The sequence below is a fragment of the Natrix helvetica genome, assembly GCF_964273705.1.
Source record: "Natrix helvetica genome assembly, chromosome: 5".
In the NCBI taxonomy this organism is placed as follows: Eukaryota; Metazoa; Chordata; class Lepidosauria; order Squamata; family Natricidae; genus Natrix; species Natrix helvetica.
This window is the reverse complement of record NC_138551.1, coordinates 57660384-57688202: the sequence shown is the minus strand read 5'-3', so window position 1 is coordinate 57688202 and position 27819 is coordinate 57660384. Positions and strand designations below refer to the sequence as shown.

The 27819-nt window shown below is 33.8% G+C and overlaps 1 protein-coding gene across 31 annotated transcripts in view; it reads right to left on the bottom strand.

Moving 5' to 3' along the window:
* Positions 1–878: 878 nt before the first annotated feature.
* The window catches only part of TCF7L2 (transcription factor 7 like 2), a 209197-nt gene continuing 182256 nt past the window's right edge, over positions 879–27819 (bottom strand). For 2 of the 31 annotated variants that reach the window (XM_081955398.1, XM_081955402.1), the window contains 7 exons: positions 20433–20573; positions 18893–19052; positions 17701–17820; positions 11102–11150; positions 10468–10518; positions 9272–9344; positions 879–3110 (listed from right to left, as the gene is read on the bottom strand). In XM_081955398.1, the coding sequence (XP_081811524.1) occupies positions 2675–3110; positions 9272–9344; positions 10468–10518; positions 11102–11150; positions 17701–17820; positions 18893–19052; positions 20433–20573 (1030 nt within the window). In that variant the 3' untranslated portion in view covers positions 879–2674. The other 29 variants (XM_081955424.1, XM_081955403.1, XR_014175570.1 and 26 more) reach the window with 28 other exon arrangements.

Sequence of the window (27819 nt, the reverse complement as noted above, 5' to 3'; positions counted from 1 at the left end):
TGAATTTAACAAAAAAGTAATTGGAAGTCTTTGGCAGTAACAGTCATTTCAGCATTTTATGTGTTACAGATGCATTTTATCATTGCAGTCAAATGCAGATGTTGCATCTGTTCTCCAGTACAGGAAGCAATTTGTTTGCGCTTATTGAAAATCCAGAATGGAGGTGTTGAGACAAGTGTAGGATTTAACATAAAAGAGAAATTCTTCCTTCTTCTAGTATTTGACATGGGACTTTTACAGTAAGTTCCAGTCACAGGATTAGGCAAGGAAAGAAGTCTGTAATCTTCCAATATTGAAGGGAAATCTCCAGCTAAACATCTTGAGCTTCTGGAGAAAGTGTGGAATAAAAATCTAACAAATAAATAATGTAGAATGAGGAAAGCTATCATCTTTTGCTTACTGCAAGAAGTTATGGAAAGCAGAAGCACTGAGACTTATGAGCTTTTTCTTTTAATTGCTTCTTGAAACTACTAGAATTTCTTAGCTCTTTTAAAGGAAGCCCTAGATTTTTTTATATAAAAAATCCCCAACAAGAGTCCCATTGATTATCTTAAATTATTAGATCATAAGGTTCAAATTTAGTACACACTGTGCATTTGGGCAATTCCTAGCAATAATTTACCTGTCCCGTGTCTTATTGTTCTGAGTCAATTGCATATTGTTCTGAATAGAAAACTTTCTACACAGCCTTCAGATTAGCAATTAATAAATATTTAATAACTATCCTTACCATGGTTGTTGACAATTTATTACACAAACTATAAACACAGAGATTGTGTAGCTGTTATATAAGATGGAGGCAAAAAGTACAATGTTGAAATATTTTTTGGCTGTGATGTTGTCCAAGGATTAAAGGAAGCCTATGGTAAATGAGCTGAAACTTTTCATCTGCACATACTAAGTTGCTTTTATTAATCCAGAACTGCATGCTACAGATACTGTACAGCATGGACATTTATTCATTACAAAAATGGCTTCCAAACCATTAAAATGAAAAATTGGAATAAGAGCAATAAAACAGAACAGTAACATCACAACTGTTAGAAAACATTCAAAGGATCCCTCCCCCCGCCAAAAAAATATGTCATAGTTAGCATCTTTAATAAACCAGAGAAGAAAACTGGAGACAGTTTTACAATAGCTTCATGTCAACTACAATGGCACTGGATGAACAGATGAACAATTTTTTCAGCTTTATACAGCATTTTATCTTAAAAAAAATTCTTTTGCAACATCAACATGCCTAGGATTTTTTTTAAAACTTTGCTACCTACCTGTATGTAGTTAAGTGTACATAGAAGTGGCAGTCTGATTTTTCCTTTTATGAACAGTCTAATATACAGAATTTGGCCCTTTAGGGTTTATACCTCTTCATTTTTAAATGCTTTCTGGACAATCTGCTACTAAACACATCTGTAATAGGTGACATTAAAAACTACATACATATCTACCTATGTAACATCACAGCAAAACAGGATGAAGAAAAAAAATACAGTGTAAAAAAGTTGTTGTGGAAAGACAGAAATCACTGAGAATTTTGGCACATAAAGTTTTGCTCACAGCCTACAACTGGCAGGGAAATTTATTTGTATTCCAAAAGGAGACACTGCTGCATTTCCAACAGCATCACAAAAAAGTTCTGGGCTAATTTTTCAAGTCTTATTTCATGTAATGGCTTTAAAGCTTATATATAAGCTTTATATACACACACATACATACTATCGATCCATCTGCAAATGTCCATTTGGTGGCAACTGCGTGATAGAAAACAAAATAAAGAATTAAAGTAAATAAAACAAAAAGTAATAAACAAAAATATATATAACATTTATACATAAACTTAAAAACCTTGTACAAATGAGTTGTTATATATATATATATATGTTGTGTACACTAAAAGGAAAAAAAAACTTTACAAAACATCTGAAGGGGGGAAATGAAAACATTTAAAAAATGGACAACATACAGGTAACAACAAGCAATTTCTAAAGCAATAAATACTACTGGTCCAATAGCGTTGTGATACTTTTTAATTGAATAGCATTCCCTCCCCCCAAAAGGACAACACCATGGAACAATGCATATTAACACATTTTAACCTTTGTTTCTGTACATTTAAACAATAACAAATAACGTCACAAGAAAAAGTTGTATCACACAAAGAAAAAAAATGGAAAAAAATTTGTGGCACTGCATTCATTGTGCCTTTAAATTTTTTTAAAAAACCAGATGTAAAATGATTGGTTCGCAAGCTCGTATTTAATACAAATAATAAAGAACCAACGCCTTCAACAAAGGCTGCTTCAAAATTGCTTCTTTTTTTTCATTTTTAAAATCAGTTCTTTGAAATTAAACTATTGGAACTACATAACAGTTATGTATATATATATTTATATGTATATATATATATATAATATTTTAAACGCTACAAAGACTTTAAACAGCTGTTGATAAAAATTTTGGCAGAATCATGAGGCTTTCTTTTCCATCTACATATTTAAAAAGAAAAAGAAATGAAATAACAATGGGTCAAATATTGACCAATGAACTTGATTGACATTAACTAATGTAGCCAGCCATATGGCACCATTTTTTTAAAAAAAATACAAATGAGAGGGAGAAAAAAATATCCTGACACAAAAATGAAAATAAAAAGAACACTCAGAAGCTAAAGCTATTCTAAAGACTTAGTTACAAGTGACAGGGGCTGAGGTTGTGTCCCAGCCAAAGAATTATGGGAATGCAAAGAGGATGTTGATGGTTGAGCTAACGAAGAGGCCGGTGCTGATTGCTGTAGAGTGGCTGACTGATGGTCCAGTGCCCCATTCTGACAATTACTAGCAGGCAGACCATTGGATTTGCCAGTAGAGCTTTCAGTCAGGATTATGGAGGATGTCTGAGGTGGCATCATTGAAAGGTGTGCCAATGGATCAGGTTTCAATGTAAGTGAGAGAGGCTGGGTCTGTTCAGTCTGTGGTTTTGAGTCTCTTGTGGGGGAGGCTACCATGTTAGGAGAAGATGGAGGAGAATCTAGTAGGCTTCCATCTGAAGAGGGTGGGCTGACGCAGCTGCCTTCACCTTGTATGTAGCGAACGCACTTTTTTTTTCTCCTAGAAACAGAAAAAAATATATCTCCTGTAAGTGCAAGAAAATATGCTATTGAATTGTAATCAGAATAAGAATTTTTTTAAAAAAGACCAACAAATGATGCTGGATTCCTTAACCTCGTCCAATGGGCTTACTAACATAGTACTAGTTACTACTGGACAATCATTATTTCAGAAATCTGTGTCTGCTACCTAGAGCAATTTGCTGTTTAGCCTGTTTTAACAAAAAAAAATCACATTACTTTTGCATTAAATGAATGCATTTTATTGTTTAATTCTGTACTTTGCATATTCTCATTCCATTAAACAACTACCATGTTGCTGATTCTGTCTGATACCAAATCAATATTTTAAATTTCATTAAAATTATTTATATAATTAGATTATATATTAACTCAGGAATCTCCTATCATTGAGTCCTGCCTCCTATGAATCAAAAGTAGGTGAGTATCTATCACTTCTGAATGTTTCTGTTTAGAACCACACCATATTGAGTGGGGGGGAAAAACAGTGTCAGAGACAAAAAAGAAAAAGAGAAAGTAACAGGAAAAATAAAAGTGGGGAATGAAGAAAAAGAAAGATTAACATAAGTATCATCCAAGTTAACAAGAATAACTGGTTGTATTACCTGCAGGGTTCAAGTTATCATATATATTCTTTTTTTGTCTAAGGATCGGGTGAGAGGATTCAGTTTCTACTTTGATTTAGAGGGATGTCATTTGAATTCATTTTGGCAACTTAAAGAAAGTCTAAATGGTTGGTGCAGTGCACACATTAAGCAACAGTATCATCTTAAAAGAGTAAATCAGCCCTATTATGTCAAGCCAGTGTCCATGCCCCACTTATCAAACTTATATAAAGATGACACCTGTCCAATGCACAATGCAGTATCGTATTCAGCAGATATGTCTATAGGGAGAACAAAAATGTGACGCTAACAATGAATGTAGCTTGTAGACCAAATATAAACCGGTCACAGAAAATACTGATTTTTCTTTGCTAAATATATTCATGGGGGTAAAATAAACTAACCAGCTGAAAATAACTTGTACATTTGTTGTCATGATGAAAGTATTAGCTAATATTTTCAAAAAAATGTAAAAAGAACAATGGATACTGCCACAGGTTGCAGTTAAGCAGTATTCTGAGGAAAAAAAAAACCTGTACAGAAGACAGGTTCCTGTTACCAGAAAGTTATTAGTGTAAAATCCAATAAAGGAATATGCAGTTTATTGTTGCTGCTTTTCATTTCATAGCTTTCCTTTCATTGCTGTGATGTCTGTTTGGGTGCAGGCCTTTGCAGCTTTGATCACAAATTATATGTGAGTTAGAGGTTTGTTTTCGTTCTCAAGACCCAGATTCATTTCTTTACACTCCCTCTCATATAAAACCACAACCATCGGTACATAGACAATACTGAAGAAGATGGACCAATCATTCAGTATAAAGAAGCTAACAGGTCATGTTTCAAAAACATTGAATAAATAAATCTTGGCATCTGAAAACATTTGTTCCATAGAGTTTTTATACACATTTGGAAATTTTCCCCCCCTCAATAGTTAGATTTTCTGCCCAAAGCACATTCAATTGTTAGAATTTTTATCATACTAATGTACTGATCCATGCTAGAAATTAAGAGAGGCATGCATGTAAAATTTAAGAATGAAGCCATTAAAAGTGAGTTGTAACAAAGATAAGAAAGCAACAGAAAAGGTTGAGATGGCAGGCAATAGCAAATCATGCTGTATTAAGGCAAGAAAAAGACAGAAAGAGCAGTTTGGTGGGCTCTAAATAAAACCTTACTAAACATCTCCTATACAATAATCACAACTAGATTAGGCTTAAATTAATGGAGTTCAATGTTCTGATTTCATGTCCTTTATGCCTTACTCTTTAATTAGTCCTTACGGGCAGAAAGGAGGAAATGCTACTGAATAAGTGTTTAAAGCAGCATTTTGTTTTTTTTTTACCGACCCAAGGGGAATATGCAATATAGCTGACATGGTGCTATTCATATTTGAAGAATTCATTCTATGAAGACATTTAGCTTTTGGCATGCAAAGTCTTGCCTGAACAAAGCAGTTTTCCAAGTAGTACAGAAGTCCCTACAAGTAAATGTAATGGGGACCATGTAAATAATTTCCCATGCTATTGGTAGAAAGTTCTGGCAGCCCATGCAGCACAAAGCATAGGGGTATACTTGTTTATGGGTAAATGGGTACAGTTTCAAAATATAGCGCCCTTCCTTCCATCATCAATCTTACACATGCCTCTCTTTGCAGTCCTGGTTGCCAAAGATATAACTTATAAGGATCAGCGAATACGAAAAGTAGCAGAAGTAGACATGTTTTTGTCCTGAGATGACAACGATAGTGACATATTCCTACATCGAACATTTCATATATAGTAGGGCTGGGGTCAGTGCTCAAAATTTAATTTACTTCACTCTCTACCACCCAATTTTCCCTTGTTCAATTTAAATATATTGCAATACTTAACCAAGGAAATATAAACACTAAGTCAAAATATAGTGTAATCCAGAAACTTTATTGCCATATTCTTTGCTGATGTTATGAGTTTGGTTGCTGCCAACTGTTTCTAAAAATCACTTCAAATTAAAATCAGTCTCTTATACAGTATAATTAGAGCAAACTTATCTCTACGTACTGAAAGACAGCAGGTATTAATGTGCCTTAGGACATGTGCAATTACAGTTGCACACCCAGATGAAATACATTAGCTATACATTTACAATTGGATTAATGAGCTTTGAATTCTGAGAGGATTCTAGAGGCTGCTGTGTTTTCAACGAAAAATGCTGTTTCTCTTATTATTTTATTTCTCTGAAGCATATTTATACTTTCTCTACCCATAAATATTTTCAGAACAAATGGTAAACTTAGATTATATGCAGATTGTTCTTTAGAAAACCCTGTGCTATTATCATCCAAATTATAAAATAGGTATTTTCTTATTTTCTAGTTGATTCTATATGAATCAATATTATGAGGTGAAAAAAGAAGTTTGACCACTGGATATTCCAATCAGGCCACCTCCGTATTTAATTATTCAGAATGCATGTATTATCTTCAATATTTTCATGTATTCAAGTATTAGTAACTTGCTTCATTTAAAAGCACACACAAACATACTTAGGGTGTTTCATTGGATATATATTACCAGATAGATAATGTATCTATTCCTTTTGTATTTCTGAATTACTGGAGTGTGAACAAAATATTTAGCTTAAAATCATGTTCAATTAACAATCAATATATCTTTGAACAAAGTATTTAATGTTCAATAAATGGTATTTCACCCCACATAGAAAATCCAGCCCAAATGAAAACTGAGGATACTTTGTTATTATTCCACAATTATTTGTTTATCTACAGTAGAAGTGGTATTAAAAATAAAATTCAAACAAACCTTTAATTTCAATGTTGTAGCCAAATGGGACTATGAAGAATAGACCACTATTCCTTCTGAGTGCAAGAAATCAATAAAGAGGTGGACTACTAAGTTTTCTATGAATAGTGACATGAGAGTAGCTGTTTGGTCTTACTGATTACAAAGCTGATTTTTCAAAATTAACAATATTATTTGTCTGTTTGAAATCTACTGCATTAATGAACTTGCAGTGTATTAATAAAATCACATGGTGTTTAAGGGCTGTAATGTAACATTGTTTATTGCAATTAAAAAAGCCTACAAGATTAAATTTACACACATTATAGCTTCAAGTCCTAGTCTGAAGAATGTTTTTTCATCTAGATGAAATTATGTTCTACTAAAAGAAACATGCCATTTTTAATGTGGACAACTCAAGGGTAGTATACTAAAAGCATTCCACATCAATAACAAGAAATTTCAAAACTGGAAATTCCAGTTACAATACATGATTAATGAAAGATGCTACTGTAATTTAGAGTAATGACAGTAAACTGGAAATTACATCTGATAATCAATGCTAGCCCTTTCCACTCTTCTCTCAAGATATGGCCCATCCAAAGGGTTTTTTAAAGGTCTTGCACTTGATCAGAAATTATATTCTATTATCTATGCCCTTTTTGCAGGCCAGGGTAGAGTAAATATGGCAATGCACAGATGTAATATCTAATTGGAAATGCCTATGCCAAAATCTTCTATTACTTAAATAAGGGGATTTTTTTTCTTCCTGCTGCTTTTGTGGCATCAATACTGTTGGTCTTTCCCAGCTCAAAACTGTGGTTTTACTGAGTACAAATTTGGAACACTGCCTCAATATACCATGTTTGATTAATACAAGAATAGATGCCTTTGGTCACATAAGTTTTAGCTATAAAATTTAGGAATTTAATATATGACTTGACAACAGCATTTGCTATTATTATTGCTTCTCTCACACAAATCATAGTTCTTAAGCATGCATGGAAAATTACAGGGTATAGGTGGAATTCAACACTCCCTCCCCCACGACTATGCATGAACTTTATCTATTAATTAGATGTATCATTTTCATGTGTATAGCTCAGCATCACAAAACTAACAGAACTGGCATGCATATAATATGAATAACTGCTCTACTTTCTAAAAAAAGGAATGAAGCATATGATAAGGGTGTAAATCAGAGAGGAAGGTGAAGAGGGAAGCACTACATACAGAAAAGAGTGTGTGTCAGATTAAAATACCTACCATCATAATAGTCCAAATTCAAAGACTGCTTGGATCAGAACAGAGAAATAACAAATTTAACCATAATTAGGGGAAAATGCAGAAAGAAAGATAGTTTGCTTCCCTTCACCACGTGCCTACAGAATTTACCAAGGGAGCTTAAACCCGCAGAAGGTTGTTTCAGTTATTGTTTTGTGTGCCTTTAATTCTCAACTTGAATTAACGAATGCACTAATATAAATATTTCTTCTGGTGACTTCTGTGTGCGCCAACTTTACATTTTAGTAATAAGATGAACATCAGATCGAGTGATGAATTCCTTTCTCATAGTTGTGCCCCCTTTCTATTGCATAAAAGACATGCCAAAAGGAGTGCAGAGCATTGGAGGAGAAGGCATAAAACTGTTCCATTAGTAAAAAGCCATTCATCATTTGAATGATTCAACATTGTGAGTTGTAAAATTCCAATTTGCATCTTCTTTGCTCAGATCTGATAACACCTTTTAATATCCTTTGGAGATTCTAGATATACACAGAGATCCTTAGGTAAATGCTTACTTAACACAAGAAATACTGAAGTTTCTTGCTTGGATAAAAAAAAAGTGAGTTATTTCTCCACAGATGAGTATGTGTGCATAACCAATCCAGTTCAGGTATCAAAAGAGATATTGCTCAAGGAAGAAAATTCAATTTGTATTGAATCAGCAAAGATCAAAATTTATTAGCAATCTGATCTCACAGAAGCAAGGAAGAGAGCAGGAAGAGGAAAGGGTTAAAAATAAACCACATATGTAACACTAAGATGACAAAGTTCATTTACTTCCCAAAAGGCCTAATGGGTTATATACCTGCACGGTTTGCACCATAAAGTCTGTCGGTCAAGCCCGAACAATGCCCGACACTTCTTGGGAGTATTTGCATCTGTTAGCACAAGGTAAACATAAAAAACAACAACAACAACACAATGGTGGATAGAGCTCAGTTGGATGCGAAATCTCAGCTACAGCTAACATTTCACTCTGTTCACTGCCAATCTCTCAGACCAAAGGGCATGAAAGAAAGAGGATCTCTGCAAGGTGACACACACCTACAATGCCTACACCTGCTGTGCATTCCTTGACTTAGCCCTGTATCTTCTCTGCTGAACTGCTGCACTGTGATATCAAAGGATGTTTGGCAATGTTTTCTAACAATGTATGCAACTTTCCAGAGAGGATGATGGAATTGTGTGTGCAAGTCTAGGCTGACGCTGTCTTACAGTGGATTTTTTTTTCAGCTAGCGGCAGCGACAAGGGGGGGGGGGAAGAAAACAAAATGGGTGAAGGAGAGCAAAATCCTTTAAACAGAAATAGAGGATCATTCACAGCAGCATTCCACTCCCTTGTGTGTTCTAGATCACAACACAGAGCTACAAAGCAACGAAGCAGGAGAAAAGGGAAGGGCAGGGAAAGTACCAAATAAACCAGCTGCAAAACCAGCCATTGCAAGTTGAGTGGGGGAGACTATACACACCTGCAGGGACCGCACCAGTTATTCTGTTGATCAAGGCCAAAGCGCGCTCGGCATTTCTTAGGAGCGCTCAGGTCTGAATGAGGTCAAGAAAGAAGCGAGCAGAAAGAGAGAGAAAGAGAGAAAAAGAAAGAGAGAAGATAAGAAAATAAAAATAAAAACAAGAAATAAAAATAAAAATAAGAAGGAAATAAAATCAATGACCTCATTATTAACTGTATAATATAAACGTTTGATTGTTCATTTCTTTTTTCTTTTTTTAAAAATAGTGACTATTGCATTTATCAAAACTATGGGAGATTAGCTGTTGCAATTAAAGCTGCAGTATCCCTGGAAAGGACTGTCTATTAAAAAAAAATAAACTTTAACCAGTTAAGAAGCACTGAAAAGGCAGCCATCAACTGTTCCTTCATTAGCTCCAGATTCAAAAGGAGCTATATGAGAACAAGGCTTGATGGACTGTACAGTTGGGCTAGGTATTAAACACCAAAATAAGCCTAGGGAGGAGCAGTTCAATATGAAGATCTACAACATGCTTTCTTTTTAAAAATGAAACAAAATGGAATAAAAGAAAAGTTTCTTTTGGAGGAGGTGGGGGGGAGGGGATAATGCAGCTTTGAAGTAAACATTCCATTTATTGTTCTTTTATTCTTTTTAAAAATGGTTCAGAATAAGCAGATAGCAAAATGGATATGTTAGTTTCAGCCAGAAATAAAAATGATCAGAAGCATGGAAGCAAGCAGTATGCAAGTCAAGCAGAGAATAGCCATGAAGATGTTGGAATAAAAATGGAAAATAAAATGTTTTTTTAAAAAAATATTGTGGTTGCATGCTGGCATGAGAAGACTTAGTGGGTGCCGTGTGAAATGCCATTAGATTAAGGAGGTTCATTATTAAGGGTTTTTCAGTTTAGATCAGTCTCTTTAAAGAAATACTGCATATTCAATTTGCACAGTTAGTATAACTGAGTTACTTTTACTGCATTCCTGTTTAATTGCCATTGTAATGAATAACAAATCAGAAACAAAACAAAACTATCAATCATAGCACATTATAAATATACAGGTATGCTACAGATGTGTGAATGGTTATTGTTATGTCAGTGTTTAAATGTTAATAAAATCTAAAATGGCAAAAGGAAAAAAAATGAAAAGCAATTTACGCAACTACTTTTAAATGGCTGAAAATGACATTAGCACCTGTAATCGGAGGAAGTGAAAGGCAAGGATTTAGGAAACATTCGCTGTGTTCTGAAAAAAAAGAACAAATTATACAAAGTCTTCAAAGGAAAAAAATAATCAGGGTTTTTCCAAAATTGACTATGAGATTGCCTATGCAGTATTTCTAATTTTCTAGAAAGAATGGCAAACCTCCTTAATTTTTTAAAAAAACAATGGCTGTAATTTACCATTGTAAAGGCATGCAGACCACACAGGTACAGCTGAAATCAATGTCAAACTCACAGATACGCACGCATGCACACACACACACACACGCACACGCACACACACAAACAGATACATACGGACACAGCAAATATCTAAGATAAAAATGCCATATGCATTAACAAACTATGGCACTATGGTGAATGGCTTTGTAGTTATTAAAGAAAAATGTGACTACTATTGCAGGAGTATCCATGCACTTCTTTGGCTACATGTTTTAAAAGGCAAGCAGTATGAAACTAATTTTAGTGGTATTTAAAACACAGCAAGAAAAAGCTGGATGGACTAATGGACTTCTAAGAAATAAGGCTACAAACTTTCTAACTTTCTAATTAGGAAATTATGGCCTTCCTTGTTTTTATAAGGAAGAAATACTAATTTTACTTACCATTGGTTTCTCCTGGCTGCTTGTCCCTTTTCCTCTTCTTCTTCTTTCCCTGAATGAAATATAAATACATGAAAAGATTGTTATAAAAGCATCTTACAAAAGGAGACGAGGGAAAAGGACTATTTTGCAATTCTTACAACAATGCTGTAAACCACTAAACACACACACAGTTAAATGATATAACAATAATTTAAATTATACTCCTTCTTTTGAACAGTTCATTCCATTAATAAGGATAATACAGCCATATCCAAAATTGATAGCTTAACCCAATGACTGATATAGTCTAAAAAAAAAGTATAGCTAAGGATTGATTAAACAGTTGTGATACACAAATGCACAAACTAAATCATGTAAGTTCAAGCTGGTCTTGCAAAAAGAATGAAAAAACAAAACAGTGAAACATATTAAGCATACAGTAGATCATTTCTCACTATAACTGTTTAGAAAACTATAATGTGTAAACAAGTAGTAGCGTAATTGATGATAGTAAATAATAGGGAAATGGTGTACAGTCAAGAGTACAGATGGATGAATTATGCAGGATGGAAAGAGCTTGAAATTTTCCTTAAAATTTCCTTAAAATTTCCAGCGCTTCCCATTCTGCATAATTATACTCTAAACCAGCATGTTATCCTGGGGCTTCACTGACAACTTTAAGAATTAAACATACATAAGGATTATCATGTTCTTCCACATTCAACTCTTCTTTCCAACCTCATTTGCAGAGAATTTAAGATTTTAGAAAGTTCTCATAAATAATATGAACCAAGAATAAGAATGAATTTCAAAACGGTGCAAAGTATGGCCATTTTCCAAAACATTATAAATTAGATACAAAAGGATGGAAATGCTCTGTATAGAAAATTATGTTTTGCTATAGAACTTCAGGAAATTGTATTGGTATTCATGTAACTTTATAAAATGACTTCAAAAACTTTCATTGTGTTTGTAAAGGAACGTTTTGTAGCTTTGGTAATAAATAAACTTTTTTTTCTATAAGCAGTAAATAAATAAAATATATTAATCTTTTATTGGCCTAAGCTAGACACAACATGGCCCATTAAACCTTTGCATTAAAAACAAAATAATAATGGAAATTTACAAAGAAATGACACAGCTCAAATATTCCGTCGATTGTGAATGGGCATCATACTATCAGAGTGAGAGTTTCTCCTTAATGAAACATAAGAAAGTATGATAATGGTTGGCAGGGGTTTTTCCTATATCTGTCATGTCTTCTTTTCAATAGGTCTAATGTAATTGCCACTTCAACAATTCATTTTGGGTTTCTACTTGGCATGTCCACTATGATGTTTATGCTACCCAGAATGTACCAGCAAGAGCAGGAGATGTGAATGTTCCTTTTGAAGATACAGCTCCTATAGGTATCCAGGCACAAGGCCTTTGAACTTGCTTCTTTTTCCTCATTCGGGTGGTAAATTGCAACCCTGCTGTTTTGGATGTAACAGACTTGTTCAGGAGAATTTTTGGTGACAGGGGGAAGGCTGTGTATTTGGATCCTTGTTTTGTTAAAATTTAATGCACTACTGGGAATACGCCAACAATTGAATAAGGACTGACTGTAGCAAAGGCCCAGTTTCACTTATACCTTTCATGGGGTGATTTGTGGGGTGGAACTGGGATATATTTTCATCCCTGGAGTCTAATATCTCAGAGGTTCCTATGCTAAAAACTCAGTTGTATTGGTAGCAAGCTAAATTTTACATCAATTACTAGGGAAATAGTTAAGTGCCTTATAATATAAAATACGCAAACAGGATATTGTCTCTAAAACAGGACTAGATGTCATAACAAATTTTATTGATGCATAATATATCATTTATTAGTTTGGAAGAATAGGACAGCAGTGAAATATAACAAAGTAAGTCCCTCTAGAAGAGAAATCAAGGAAATATATTTCTTACTAAAATAAGTTCCTTCATTATCATCATATAATAAAAGAGCCTATTGAAAAGAAAATTTAGAGCCCCTAAGTAAGTAATGAACAATTTTCTTGACATATGGTATTTAGGGAGAAGAATTCTAGATGAAGGAGGCCCAGAAATAGAAGTCGGGACCGATATGAGTTGATATGAAAGAGGGGCAAATAACAAATCAAGGAAATAGAATAACAAAAGCAGACAGGACCCTGTACAGCATACTTGCAGTCTGCCACATTTTGTTGCAATTCTTAATCTGCAACATCTAATGAATAAAATTGGACTGCCTGGTGTTTTTGACTGGCAACTATAAAATACATTAAATGCTAAAATACAGTCATTTACATCCACTTTAAATCAAAATAGCAAAGTAACAGCAATAAAACACAATTTGGCCAAATGCTGACCATCTATAATAGCAGTTGCACAAGATTTGGTCATGATATCAAAAACAGTTACATTCTAATCTGAGAGGATTCTGAAATGATCATCCAACTTTAATATTTTTATTAAAATAGGCGCAGCATATAGTATATGAGATGGCAAGCTCCATAACGAGGAGAGTATTGATATAAATGTCCCACCATTTCAATTTCTCTCATGCCAATAGGAGGAGGAATGCTGTGGGCGTGTCCCTCCAAAGTTAGGAAAACATGGTAGGAATGTGAAGATGTCATCTTATGAACAATTTTATAATTTGCAGCTGTAAATTTATCAAAAATTATATAAGCTATCTTTTTCTTACTTAGTGTAATATACTTTAATTACACTATATTAAATTCATATGTTATTGTATTAAATATATCATAGTGTATTAATTGGTATTGGATATATTACATCAAGAGCTCATGGAACATTGGAAATAAAGATATATTTCTACACTATATACTAGAGACTTATAAGAAGTATGTATTAAAGAATTGCTTTACGTGATTAGATAAATCTCTGTTTTCTACTTTTTCTGTTCATAGTCCTCTAAATTCATAATTACAAGAGGTGGATTTTCAATTTCTGTGCTCTTGCTTTCCAGTGTTCAGAGGTTCATGGCAGCCATTAGTGTGTTATCCAAAATATCAATTAACTTTAAAAAACAATATAGCTAGTCTACAACTTGCAACAGTTTGTTTAGTGACTATTCAAAGTTACAACGTCATTGAAAAAAGTGACATATCACCATTTTTCACACTCACTTCCAGTGTAACATCCCTGTGATAACATGAACAAAATTCAGATGCTTGGCAACTGACTCATATATATGATGGTTGCCATCTCCTGGGGTCATGAGATTAGCTTTTGTGACCTACTGACAAGCAAAGTTATTTGGGAAGCCAGATTCACTTAACAACCATGTTACTAATTTAATAATTGCAGTGATTCACTTAACAATTGGGGCAAGAAAGGTTGTAAAATGGGACAAAGTTCACTGAAATACTGTCTCATTTAGCAAGAAAAGTTTTAAGTTCAAGTATGGTTGTAAGTTAAGGACTACCTGTGTAAAACATATCCTCTGTTTAATGGCCCATTTGACAGAAAAAGTATTTGTGTTAAACACAAATGTCCATTAATTCTGAAATGTTCATAGTTTGCATAATTACAATATATGTAAATTGTCCAGACAAATTTTAGAGTTATCCATTAAGCCTGAGTGATTGTCTGCGAAATAATGGTGAAGTATGAACTCAATTTTTGTTCAATTAATTTAAAATCCATTAAATAGATGACTGCTAAATTAAGGTTCTACTGTTTTAACTAGTAGAAAACAAAATGATATATGTTAATATTGTACTATAAGAATTCCTTATAGTATAAACATCTTTTTCTTTCTCCTTCCATTATTGCTATAATTTTATAAATTCTTTTCTTATTAATCCTTTTGTTATATTTCTTAACATAAAATCAAAACCTCTGAAAGCTATTTTTCAAAGACTGTTTCTTTGATCATTTTATATTTCTTTTTTCTAGTTTCTTGTGTCCTTTTAAAACAGGAAACCAAAACAAATACTGGCATTCATTTTATAAATTTTTATCTTCTGTCCCTTTATTCATATTTCTTCACAGTAAATTTTATTTCTTTACTAATACAAATACCAAGCAATAATTTTTAATGAGTACTTTACCTTGAATCCATTATTCCTTTAACAAATATGAATAAATTGAAATGCCTAAACACTGATCATTGTATAATGTCTTCTATGCTGTTCCATTGATTTTAAGCATCTTAATGTCATTTGGAATATAAAAATGTCCTTATATTGTATGAGTCTTCAGGAACATTCCATTGTTATCTCACTGAATTTCACTGAATTTTATGCATTACATTAGGGAAATAAAAATTGCTAATAGCATACATTTGTGGGGAGGGGGGCAACAAACCAATGATACCTTTTCATATAATTCTTATTTCAGATGGCAAAAGTTAGTGGAGCTATCCTATCCCTAACATGTAGGAAAGTTCCCCTTGAATGTCAGATGGGCAGAACTTGAAGCTGCTGTGAAATGCCTCAGCTATCTTTGCCTATCCTTTTGAGTTTCAGTTAGAAATATATTTTCAGTGGTTCCATATGAAGGACAACTATAAAGGTTCAAATGCTTAAGACAGTGAACATGCTCATATGTCAATATGATAGGGATGTAGGAGGCGAAAATCTTTCAAGTTTTGCAGCATGGCCTTCCGAAATCAGACTGTACGGTAGCAGAAGGAATTTCAGTTTAACTCATAGGAACAACTTTGAACTTGGAATTAATATACCCTTGGGTTGCAAAGGAAATTATCTCAAAGAAGGTCATAAGCACTGCTATCTGCTTAGAAGCAGGGAAAAAGCTAGAGGCAATAGGAAAAAAACTTTAATAAATGGGACAGGCACGGATTTGAAAAGGATAATTTGAACGTTTTATACCATATATGGGTTGCTGGCGTTTAAAACAAAACCTTCATCTATGATAGTCTCAGGAACAGAACTCCTTGTACCAGTAGTGGGATTCAGCCAGTTCGCACCACTTCGAGAGAACCGGTTGTTAACTTTCTGAGCAGTTTGGTGAGCTGGTTGTTGGAAGAAATCATTAGGGCAGAGAACCGGTTGTTAAATTGTTGAATACCATCACTGACTTGTACGTTGCTTGATGCCTATGCTTGATATGATTGGGTGGTATGTTTAACCATGATATCAGTGGTGGGTTCCTGCCGGATCGCACCGGATCGCACCGGATCGCGCGCGCTCCCTTTCAGCGCTCCACCTGGCTCGCGCGCTCCCTTTCAGCGCTACACCTGGCTCGCGCGCTCCCTTCCGGCGCTAAAACCGGAAGTACGGTCTTGCCCCGCCCCTGGCGAAGCGACGACGCCTGCCTGCGCTCCACCAGCTCGGCTGTGTTTTATTTAATCAGGTCAGATATGATGGATCAATAGGATGTTTACCCCATGTTTTCATTTCTTTGCTTTCAGAATTTAGGCAGATTATCATTTTATTTTTACTGTCTTTACAAGGCAATTTATTCCTTTGGGTTTTTTAAATTTAAAATGGTTTTTATAGCTGCCCAATACAGATGCAAATTTACCACGCAGTTTAGCCATTTTGTTGTGATAAAAATAGGACAGAGTTTTATATAAACAGAATGAACTTATTTCACTGCTTTTTGACTTATATTCTATCAATTGCTAGTGAAAATATCTGGGCTCTGATTAAAATGTATGTTAACACTTATTGGAGTGTTTAAGTAGTGCTATTGGTTTGGTTTTGGTTTGGATTGATTTGGTTTTATTAGGTGATTGGTTCATATTGGAAATGGTCCACACAGATGCACTACCTGCACTGGGAGATTCCTATTGCACCTTATGAAATAAATTCATATTTCAGTCACAAATATATGGAAATAAACAATCATGAATATAGACTGATGGATCAGATATAGATCTTCAAATCCTCCCTCTACATCAAAATACACATCCAGCCATTTTCGCAAAGCTTAAATGAATACTACAGAATGAATGTTCATTCATAATGTATCAGCAAAGTTAACACATAGCCAGGATTGTGTATGATGCACTCTTCAACCAAGCTCCCAATTCAGGATCTTTCAAAGGGAAACTTAGATAAGAAAGGGAATAAATAACAAAAGCCAGTGCAGGGTAATTGGTAAGCCAACATCATTTTAAACACTGTGATCATGACAGACAATTGTACAATGAAGTAAAATATAAAACAGTAGAGGGTGGAATAATATATTTAGCCCCACTTAAGAGCAAGACTTCCATCAAATCTTTGCCTTCTCTGAAGCTAGGGTAAGCCATTCTTCCACTTTCCACCATACTCTCACACAGGTATGCAACAAGGCACTCAATTTTGGGGGTTGGAGAAAGAGATGAAGGTGAGAATAGAAAAGAACTGTATAATTATATTACTGTCATTTTGGTAAAGTATAAAAAAAATTGAAGTTCTAATAGAATATAAATTCTGCAAGAAATTTGTTCTCACCAAAACTTTACTGACACACCTCTATTGAATATGGGTGCCAATTATATCCAATTGAGTTGGTGACAGAACGGAAACATCCGCTATAATTACCGGATTGGTAGTCCTTGTCTTTCGTGTGTGGGCGTACTTCAGCAGATTACAGCAGTACTTGTCTACAATCTCTACTACTGAAAAGAATTCTACCTACATAGCCACCTACATAGTTATCCCGTGCGGACCAGCCGGGGTAAAGCTGCATGTGAAGTTGTCGTTCCTTTCTGGCTAATTCATAATATTTTGCTTGTTCTTCTCTAGATAGTGCATGCCACTGTAAAGAAAAAGAAAGCAGAGCCACAATCAAAAGAGTATTCAGTACTTCTTAGAAAGCTACATAACATATCAATAGATATGGAGGATACATTGTTGTTGATAAAAAGTCCACTTTATTATTACTTCAGTCAAGATTCAATTAATTGCCATTTAGGAAGAAGGAAAGGTGTAATACCTCAAGGATGATTAGGTTTGTACTAAGCTGTATTTTGAGTGTGAAACAAAATTATTTTGTAGCCTTTCATATCATACTTTCAATGATGTATGGTTTCCCTGCACAGCAAACTTTTTAATCTTCAACATGGTAAAAACATAACTTTTTACCAGTCAGTCAGTCTCACCTTTAGAAGGAAGGCATGGCCAGTTCCTAAAACACTGCCAATAAGATTGTGTGGTTTTGTCTTGAAGTCACTAGGGGTCATTGCTTGCTAAATGTCACAAAAATAGCAGTAGTAGTAGCAGTAGTAGTATCTATTAATAGTAATTCTACGTTGTTATTACTAAATGATGGTTCTTAGACACCTACTTATCAGATATTTAGGGTTCTTGCATTTAGAAATTCCAGCATTGATGTCTAAAACTTTGTGGATGGGATGTTGATGTTCCAAGAGACTGCAAATATGGATCAGAAATTGAATCCATTCACTAAAGTACTTTTAAAAACCAAGAGAAATAAAAAGTACACCAAATATTTTTGAGAACGGAGGAACCAGATTTGGTTGGCAAATGAAGATGAGAAAGCAGTGATTACATTCAAATATAAAAATCAAGGGAAATAGAAAACACATCTATTGACATTAGATAGCAATTTGTTATGGCGTAGAAGTGTAACTACATATAGATGTAACTACATATAGATGTAATAATCATCTATATGTTACCCTAAAACATAAGGAAATGCCAAAAGCCCATCATGTTAGAGCATGGACAAAGTTAGAAAAAGGCTACACATTCCGTGAGATAGGCATAATCTCCCCTGAAGTATATTTATGGATTGTGTCTTTTCATTTTAGCCATCTTGCTTGTTTCATCTAATAAGCTTTGTATATATACCTTGACTAGTTACCTACCCTTCGACCAAGAATCTGATTGATGGCAGCACTCTCTTTCAGCGTGCATTCTGCTACAACTTTCGCTCTCATTTCCTTCATGTACAACATAAATGCATTAAGAGGTTTCTTTATGTGTGGTTTCTTTTTCTCCTCTTCTTTTTTGGAGTCCTGATGTTTTCTAGACAGTTGACAACAAATAAAAAAAACAGAGAACTTGCATGACCTTATATATTCTATATTTTAACCTCTTCTCAAATAAAACCATAACAACAACTAGAATTTTTTTTTTAAATTTCTTACATTTGAGAATCATTCAACAAGGTATAAAAATGGGACATTTTATAAAATACAGGAAATATTCTATTTAATTTTTAGAAGTACAATTTATATCTCATTGTGCAGGGGTAAAATCTGCTTAAAGTTTATCTATCTATCATCTATCTATCTATCTATCTATCTATCTATCTATCTATCTATCTATCTATCATCTATCTATTATCTATCTATCTATCTATCTATCTATCTATCTATCTATCTATCTATCATCTATCTCATCTTATTTAATATACACATAATGAATGGGGCGCCTGCAAAATAGTATGGTACTATTATTTCACAAGACTATAGACAAGAATAGTACACTACATTATTGCCTTTTCATTTATTTCAGCAGAATGGGTGGTATATATGCTGCAATAATGGCTGAGAGCAGAGAAATATTTTTTAAGGTGGTACAAATAGTTTAAATATAGGCATTATAGGATAGTCTCAGGAATCAGTAACTGAAAAGAAAATTCTCAGCCATACAGGATGGAAACAGAGCACGCTATATACAAGACTGCTTGGCGGAAATATATGAAATGTTCACTTGATTATTCTAAAGGTAACTAATAAATACACTGATTTTATAGCAAATGTATATGAATCATGATAGGATCAAAAGATAGATTGGGATTAAACACATGAAAATAATATTGTAAAGAATATTTAAGGCTGTAAACCCCATAACTACACAAATGAGATTCCAGACTGTTCCAACTGCAGTTTATGATCTTGACTCAATTACTATATGCATGTTTGATATATAATTTCACACGTGAAAGTATAAATATGCTTTTCACAGGTACTCTCCAAGCAAAGAAACTACTTTGTCTAAATAAACATGACATCCATTCACTATGAACAAAACACTGATTGATGAGTCATCAGAGATCTTAATTAAAGCTTAAATGCTCAAGTAAACAAATTTAAAACAAATGGATAATAGGTGAGTGGTTGAGCGTAACCTTACAGGACAAAGTTGATCCTTTGATCCCTGTCAGTTTCCAATAGGATATTAAAAGACTCATGCTGGAAACCCTGGAAAGTCACTGTAAATCACTGAGCTAATTGGCCAATGATCAAACACAGTCTAAGCCAGTTTCCTATGTTCTAAAATGTCAACCCCAATGGTATACAGAAATGATTTCCAACACCACTTGCTACAAATTAGACCACCATTTTAAACTAAATTTAAATGTAAACAATGTAAATGCAAGCAACAGTAACAACAACTTACGAGCTATGGAGTGAGCCAACATCATTCTGAGAAGATTCTTGTTTGACTGTTGGGGTGACTATTGCTGGATGAGGAATCCCAGTTGTATGTAAACTATGATGTGGAGGGACCATGTGTGGAGGGAACCTAGAGGAGATAAAGCTGTGTAATTCGTCAGAATAATGAATGAATGGGGACAGGTGTTTACACGCATATCATAAAAGACACAATACAAGAATATCTATTAAAGCATTATTCAAAATACTTTTCTTTTCAAAATGATGTATCTCTGGTCATTAAATTGAAGAATTCATTTAATAAAAATCACTGATTTTTTTAATCTAACACATAAAAGTAGCAATTTAATTCATGAAAACACAATGAAATTACAGCTCATTCACTTGAATATAAAGCACACATCTTAATATGCAGCAAATTATGAAAAATAAAGCATTAGAAATTAGAAATGGAAGATTAAAGGTGGCTGTTTTGTTATTTATATGAATACGTAATAAAATGTTAACAGTACAATAGTAAAGCGATATAAAAAAAGATGTGCAATTTTTATATTATATTATGTATTCATATACTTATTATATAGATATATTAGATGCTATATTAGTACTTATCATCTTAGGGAAAATAAAATTTTGGGCATTTGTTTTATAAGGAAATAATGGGTATTTCTATGTAACTACATTTGAATAAGCATTACAAAAATAAGCATATGTTCTGAAGTTCACAAAATACGAATATATCTATATTCTCCAGGTGTATTTTATTATAAGTTACATTATTTATTATTGGCTATCTAATATTACATGAATAGTATAACCAGACTTAGATAATGAATTGATTCAGGACAATTTTAAACAAGTGGGAACTGGAAAAAGTCAAACAGAACACTTTTTAATTTTTTTAAATTAAGCAACAAATTGGTGAAATCCATAATATTGGAATACATGTTGCATACATCATTACCAAGATTATTAGAGATGATAGGTATTATAGTTTAACATCTCAGAATACTGAAAATTAATATCTCATGTTTCTAGTATTTAAAATAAATAACTGCAAGCATATAACTGATTAGTGTTTACTTAAAAACCTAACAAAATATATCCAAAAGGCTAGGTGGTTGTTGTCCTACCGCCTCTCCCTGAGAGAGAGAGTTGGGGATGAAACTACATTAATAAATAAGCTAATTGGATATGTCAGTTTATAAATATTTGGATCTCAGAGAAATAGTTCAATTAATCTAGTACCAATCAAAATAAGAGCAAAATATCTACCTTACTTAAGCAATACATTTTCACCTGACAAAGGAAGATTGGCTTTTCTTTTTTCCCAAAAGCTCATTAAATTTCATGGCCTTATATCATAAAATGAAACTCCAACTGTCTATAGTTTTTGTTTTTAAAAAAACCAGAATCAAAATACAAAACTACTACAACATGGATGGCACTTGAAAGTATAGGAGTAGGATTCTGCATTTGTGGTTTGTCCCTATTGTGGTTGAGATGCTGGGGGATATAAAGGCTACTTTTGTCCTAGATCATCCCGACTTGTATAGAAAAAAGAAATATTTCCTATACTCTTATGTCACGGGAATATATAGCATTACAGGGCTTTTACCTCTATGGTAGAGTTCCCTGAAGTGGCCAAAATTGATCCTCAAGGAACCATGGGACTATACAAGGTTGACACTATTATTATTATGCTTGGTTGCAGAATCACTCAGTTGTTTAGACTGGGCATTTTTGTCCATTTATCAAGTCATTTCCAAGGTCCCCAGATAGGTAGATATTATTGTTTAATAATATTAAAGATATCCTCAAAGGATATAGACTATTCCAAGTATAAATGCCTTTTACAATTGACTGAGGATGATTTGTCAATGCTGATGGTGTTCAAGTGATGCGCTGGGTGTTTTGGAATTGCACCAAAGTCAGTATATTGCTACAGAATATTGGTTAACTATGTTGGTACTATCTTTGTTTATTTTTGCCACAGTCGTCCTACTTCTTTTTGCAAGTCTTTCTATTTTGGTTCTCCCCCCCCCCTCCCCAGTTATTTCTCTCCTATTCTGCTGTCTCCGGGTATTTCAAAGTCTGCTTTCTAGTCTTTTTTGTCTTTCTTATCCACAATTGTTGAGTCTGTGGCAGATGCTTGTAATGCTTGAATTCTACAGTCCTAGGGCACTTTAGGTTCTTCATTTTCTATTTCAGTTCTTGCTTGCAGGCAAATATCACTTTGGATCACAAGATGTGTGGTAAGTAAGTAAGTAATAAGTAAGTAAGTAATAGGTATTTCCTGCATATATTCCACTATAGATAGCATTGTTGCTACTTTGTCGTGCCATTGTTTGTAGTTGATCTGTGTGATCTTGCAGCAACTAACTAGGTGGTTCTCTGTTTCTTCTGCTTCTTAGCAGAGACAGCAAATGCTGTCTTCTCAATTCTGACCTTGTATATATTTTTATTCTTAAGGCTTGGTTTTGTGCAGTCAGGATTAACTTTCCATTTTCCTGCTCTTAGCCATTGCCCGTTTTCAACCATCACTGTTATCTGCTTTCTCTGCTAATTATTTTTTAAATGTATCAGCTATCTAACACTTTACCTTCCCATGTATCTTTTATAATATTCACTTGGTCTTTCTTACAGGTCATTGATCTTTTTAGCATTCAATAAGTCTTTATGGTTCAGTGCATTTTTTTCATTGTCCTTCAGATATTCTTCCAATACCTTTTTTTCAAGGACACCTATTTCCTTGGTAATTAGAAACTGTCAATATCACTTCATGGATGAAGGACATGATTCATTATCATTATTTTTCTGGTCTTCCTATTCAGGGTTTTTATTTCAGTTCACCCTCAATCTACTAATCCAGATGTATATCTAATGACTGGTGTTGCCCAGCTGTTAATTGCCTTGACAGTGTTCTACCAGTGAGGTTAGACTTAAAGATCTTCTTCATTCTTCTGAGATATTCACTAGTAATCTTCTTCTTGACTTCAGTATGCTTGATGCTGTTAATTTGAAAGGTGCCCAGGTATTTTTTACTGATTATCTTCATTCATACTCTTGATATTGTTTCCATAGGGCAACTGGATTACTTCAGTTTTGGGTATTTTTCCCTGTTGATGGTAAGGGTGGTATATTTGTCCAGCCTAACCTCCACGGCAGTATTAAGAAATTTCCTCCTTAATCACAACTAAGTATATTCAACACTAGCAACTTATCACTGTCCTTTAAAACACAACCAAATACATCTTCATTCCATACCTCATTCCATTATCTATAAACTCATTTATAAATCCTCTTCTACCTGGCAAAACACTTTGATATTTTATAGCCCTGTCCTGTCTTGTTCATTATTGTATATAGATGAATCAGTGAATTAACGAACAGTAACAGTAATAGTGAGTCTGCTTAAAAGATTCATCTCTTGACATTAACTTGTCCCATCTAACAACATGTCTTCCATTCTGCAATTAAATTTTGCACAAAGCTTCCAAAATTTCTATTGACTTGATATTTCTAGATACCTGATTATCTAACTGTTAGATTGGGTATTGAGAAGGCAGACACAGGCTTATAGCAACAATAGCTCTTTATTAACAGTAGAACAGTATGTACAATCCAGCAACTGCTTGGTCTGACAGCAGCCCTTTTATAGGGAGCTGTCAGACCTCTCAACCAATAGGATTGAACCTCTGTTCCCGCCGGAACAGAGGACCTTGGTGGAAACCATGGTAGTTAGAGTGAATATCTAACACTAATTATATGTCAGAGAGTCAAATACCTTCTTGTAATCAATCCAAATTAAGGTAGTTTTCACTTTCTGACCATAATTGAGCCCACAATTATAGTTATAACTCATGACAGTCACGTGACCATGCCCAATTTTACAATCTTTTTGTTACATGAATATTGTGACTGTTAAGCATTGTAAGTTGAGCACTAGCTGTACATTCAAGTTGGTCTTCCTTCTCTTGCACTGATCTTTTGAGCAATTTTCTTTCTACTTAGATGGATAATGTTGGATTGCATCAGCCTACCACACTAATTAGCAATTTTGAATTTGTTAGCAAGCAGGTAATTGGCCTGTAGTTGCCTGGTGCTACCCGGTTTTCTGGATCTTTCATTATCAAGTAGGTTTTACCAGATGTTAATTTCTTCAATTTCACTTCCTTTTGGTATGTTGTTAAATGGCTAGGCAGTGAATGGGTTACAGCAAAAAAAAAAAAAAAATGCATTTCATCTTCACTGAGTGCTGAACAATTCTTCATTTTCCTTGCCCTTTTCACCACCACTTCTATTGTTATTACAAGTTTTTCATTTCAACTTTGATCTGATTTTTCCACTTAGAAAATCTTAAATTTTCATCTATTAATTGCGAAAGGCAATATTGCTTGGAACTGTAGACATACTAATACAGCATCCCAGATTTTTGGGAAACTTTATGTGCATGAAAACCAAACCAACGAAATAATTAGAAGTTGTGATTTCACATTGTTGTGAACAGATAACATTTGGAGCACCACCTGAACACCAAAATCACCATAAGTTAATTACAAATTTACTTTCAATAGCTCATATTTCTTAAAAATATCTTTAATGCCATCAAACAGCTATATCTGCCTATCCCAGGTCCTTGGGAAGGACTTTAGGTGGATAAAAATGCCAAATCCAATCTAAACATCTAGTTGATTATGTCACCAACCATAATAATGATTTTTGGAACAGCTTACATCCTGCAATGTTACTTTTAATACCAACAAACAACATCATCTCCCTCTTCCAGATCCTGAGGAAGGACTCAATAGATGGATCAAAATGCAAAATCCAGTCTGAACATCTGACTGACCATTTGACAAACATAATAAATTTTGCCTTGCCAGCATTAGGATAAATATCTTTCCTGACATTAATTATAACTTTTATTACTTGTCATTGCTATGATCTCATTTTTATTAATATTAAAGAAAATAATTCTTGGCTACCGAGCAGCCAAAACTGATAATAAAATCTGACATTTGTTTTATCAGGATGATCTGAAGCTTTTGGAAAAATCAGAAATAGAAATTCTGTCCTTGACAAATATGGTAAGAATTTTTAGTACAGATTTCACAAAGGGAGTTGAGACTATAGAAAGGTGTTCATGTAATAATAAAGTGGATAACATCCTGTATAGTAATGGAATTTAAATCTCAGGGAGATTGGCCAATGAGAAACATTGATGCAAGTTAAAAATTTACTGAACTGTAAATACTTTGTAAATGTGCAGGAAATAAAACACGAATATAAAAATTATATAATAAAAACTAGAACAAAATGCTGGCAAAAAAGCATGATCAATTGCATGATCAATTTCTATAAAAGATTGGAAAGGAAGATGATAAAGATTAAATCGGGCAGGGGCTTACAAACAGAAAAGAAGAAGAAAAGAAACCAAAGACTTTGTTTTGGCTGCTCAAGAGCAAGCTATTCAAACTTACGCAATCAAGGCCAGAATTAAAATACTGTCAAATTATTCAAAGTGGCAAATTGTGCAAAAAAAAAAAAAAAAAAGCAGAAGAAACAGTAGATCATCTCAACTCAACTTATTGAAGAAGATTCCATATACTGACTATAAACAGTGACATAACGCAATTATTTAAATAATTCACTGGAATATCGGTAAAAATCATATGCTACTATTAAAAATGATGGGGAATATAGTTTTAAAAGTAGTAGAAAATGACAGGTTAAAATATTGTAGGATTCCAGATAGAAACTGATAAAGTCTTGGCTCGTAACACACTAGATTTTATAATGGTTGAAAAGAAGAAAATGTGGATAACTGAGTTGGTAATGCCAACAAATATTGAAATAGAAGACAAAGAATTGCAGCAGATATCAAGATCTGAAAACTGAAATTTAAAGATTATGGCATTAAGTCGCCATAGTGTGCCATTGGTTATTACCACACTAGGTGCCATACCAAAAAATGTGGGATGGCATTTATATCTACACTGACAAAATTTCCATCTGTAAATTATAAGTCTACACTGCTTGGATTTGTACATATACGACGTCAATTTGAACATCATTGGCATTGACAATGTAAAAAGAAAAAGTTGTAAAGACAGCTTTACCTGGAACAGGTTACATAATGTAACAATATTTTTAACACCATAAAACAAGAAAGTCTGTTTATCCCAGGTCCTTTGGAAAGGCTAAAAAGTGGGATAAAATTGCCAAACCCAGCCCTAAATATCTGGCTGAATGTGCAACCCACCACAACAATTCATGGAAACAAACCTCACTGTACTACTGAATAGAGCAAAAATTATCTCCACCTTGAAAATGGAAAATCCATTTTCCACAGGTAAAACGCTTGTGGAAAATGATGAAAAACATCTAAGATCTTATTTCAGTTCTTGATTATACCTCATCGCCTAATGAGTCATTTCATCAGAAAGGATTCACATTCTTTGACATATATAAAAACAAATGGAATAGGAAGAAGAGATTAAAAGAGGAAAGAGAACACAGAATGAAAAGAAAAAAACTTTCAATTCCAGATTAAAGACTAACAGAATAACAGTTGGAAGGCACCTTGAAGGTCTTCTAGTCCAAGTCCCTGCTTAGGCAGGAAATCCTATACCATTTCAGACAAATGGTTGTCCAATCTCTTTTGGATCATGGTTGACTATGGCAAATTGGGTGTAGTTTTATTGATACCTTATAAAAATATTTGCTTGTTTTTTCAATTGTGTTCCTTCAACAATATGGATAAGCAGTAGATTCTCTTGAGTTGAATGTCAAAACCTAAGGGACGCACAAGGAAAAAACATGGTACTAAACCTAACCTATTTTTATGAAGGTTGTATTATCTTAAATAGTTCTTAACTTTTAAAAAGCTAGTAGACAAAAGGATAAGCAATAAGACAGATGTGTTAACTTTAAAAGCAAGTTTGGAAAGTCAAATCATGACAAACTGGTTGAACAAGGAAGAAAAATAAAAGGTGATGAAGAGATATCAGACATATCCTAAAACAAGGTAATAACAAAAAAGTAGCTATTTAATTCATTTCTGTCTGATTTTTGATAAGAGTGGGAAGAACTAGCTATACTAGTGCTAAAAACAGATGATGTTGCAATTACATTTTGCTGTGTAAGGAAAAAATGTGTATTATTATTATTATCATCAAGGTAGAAATACGCCCTTTTCCAATCTGGAATTTTTCAGAATTGTTCCCCAGGAATGTGGCCTTTGGGAATTTTGGTACTGAGCTTTCAGCACACAAAAAATGGTCCTTTATTAAAGTGTGTACTTTAAACTCTGACTGTCATAATACATTGAATTCTTTATCTTAGTGTCATTAGGACAAGATTTTTTTCTCATGTGAATGAAAAGGAAA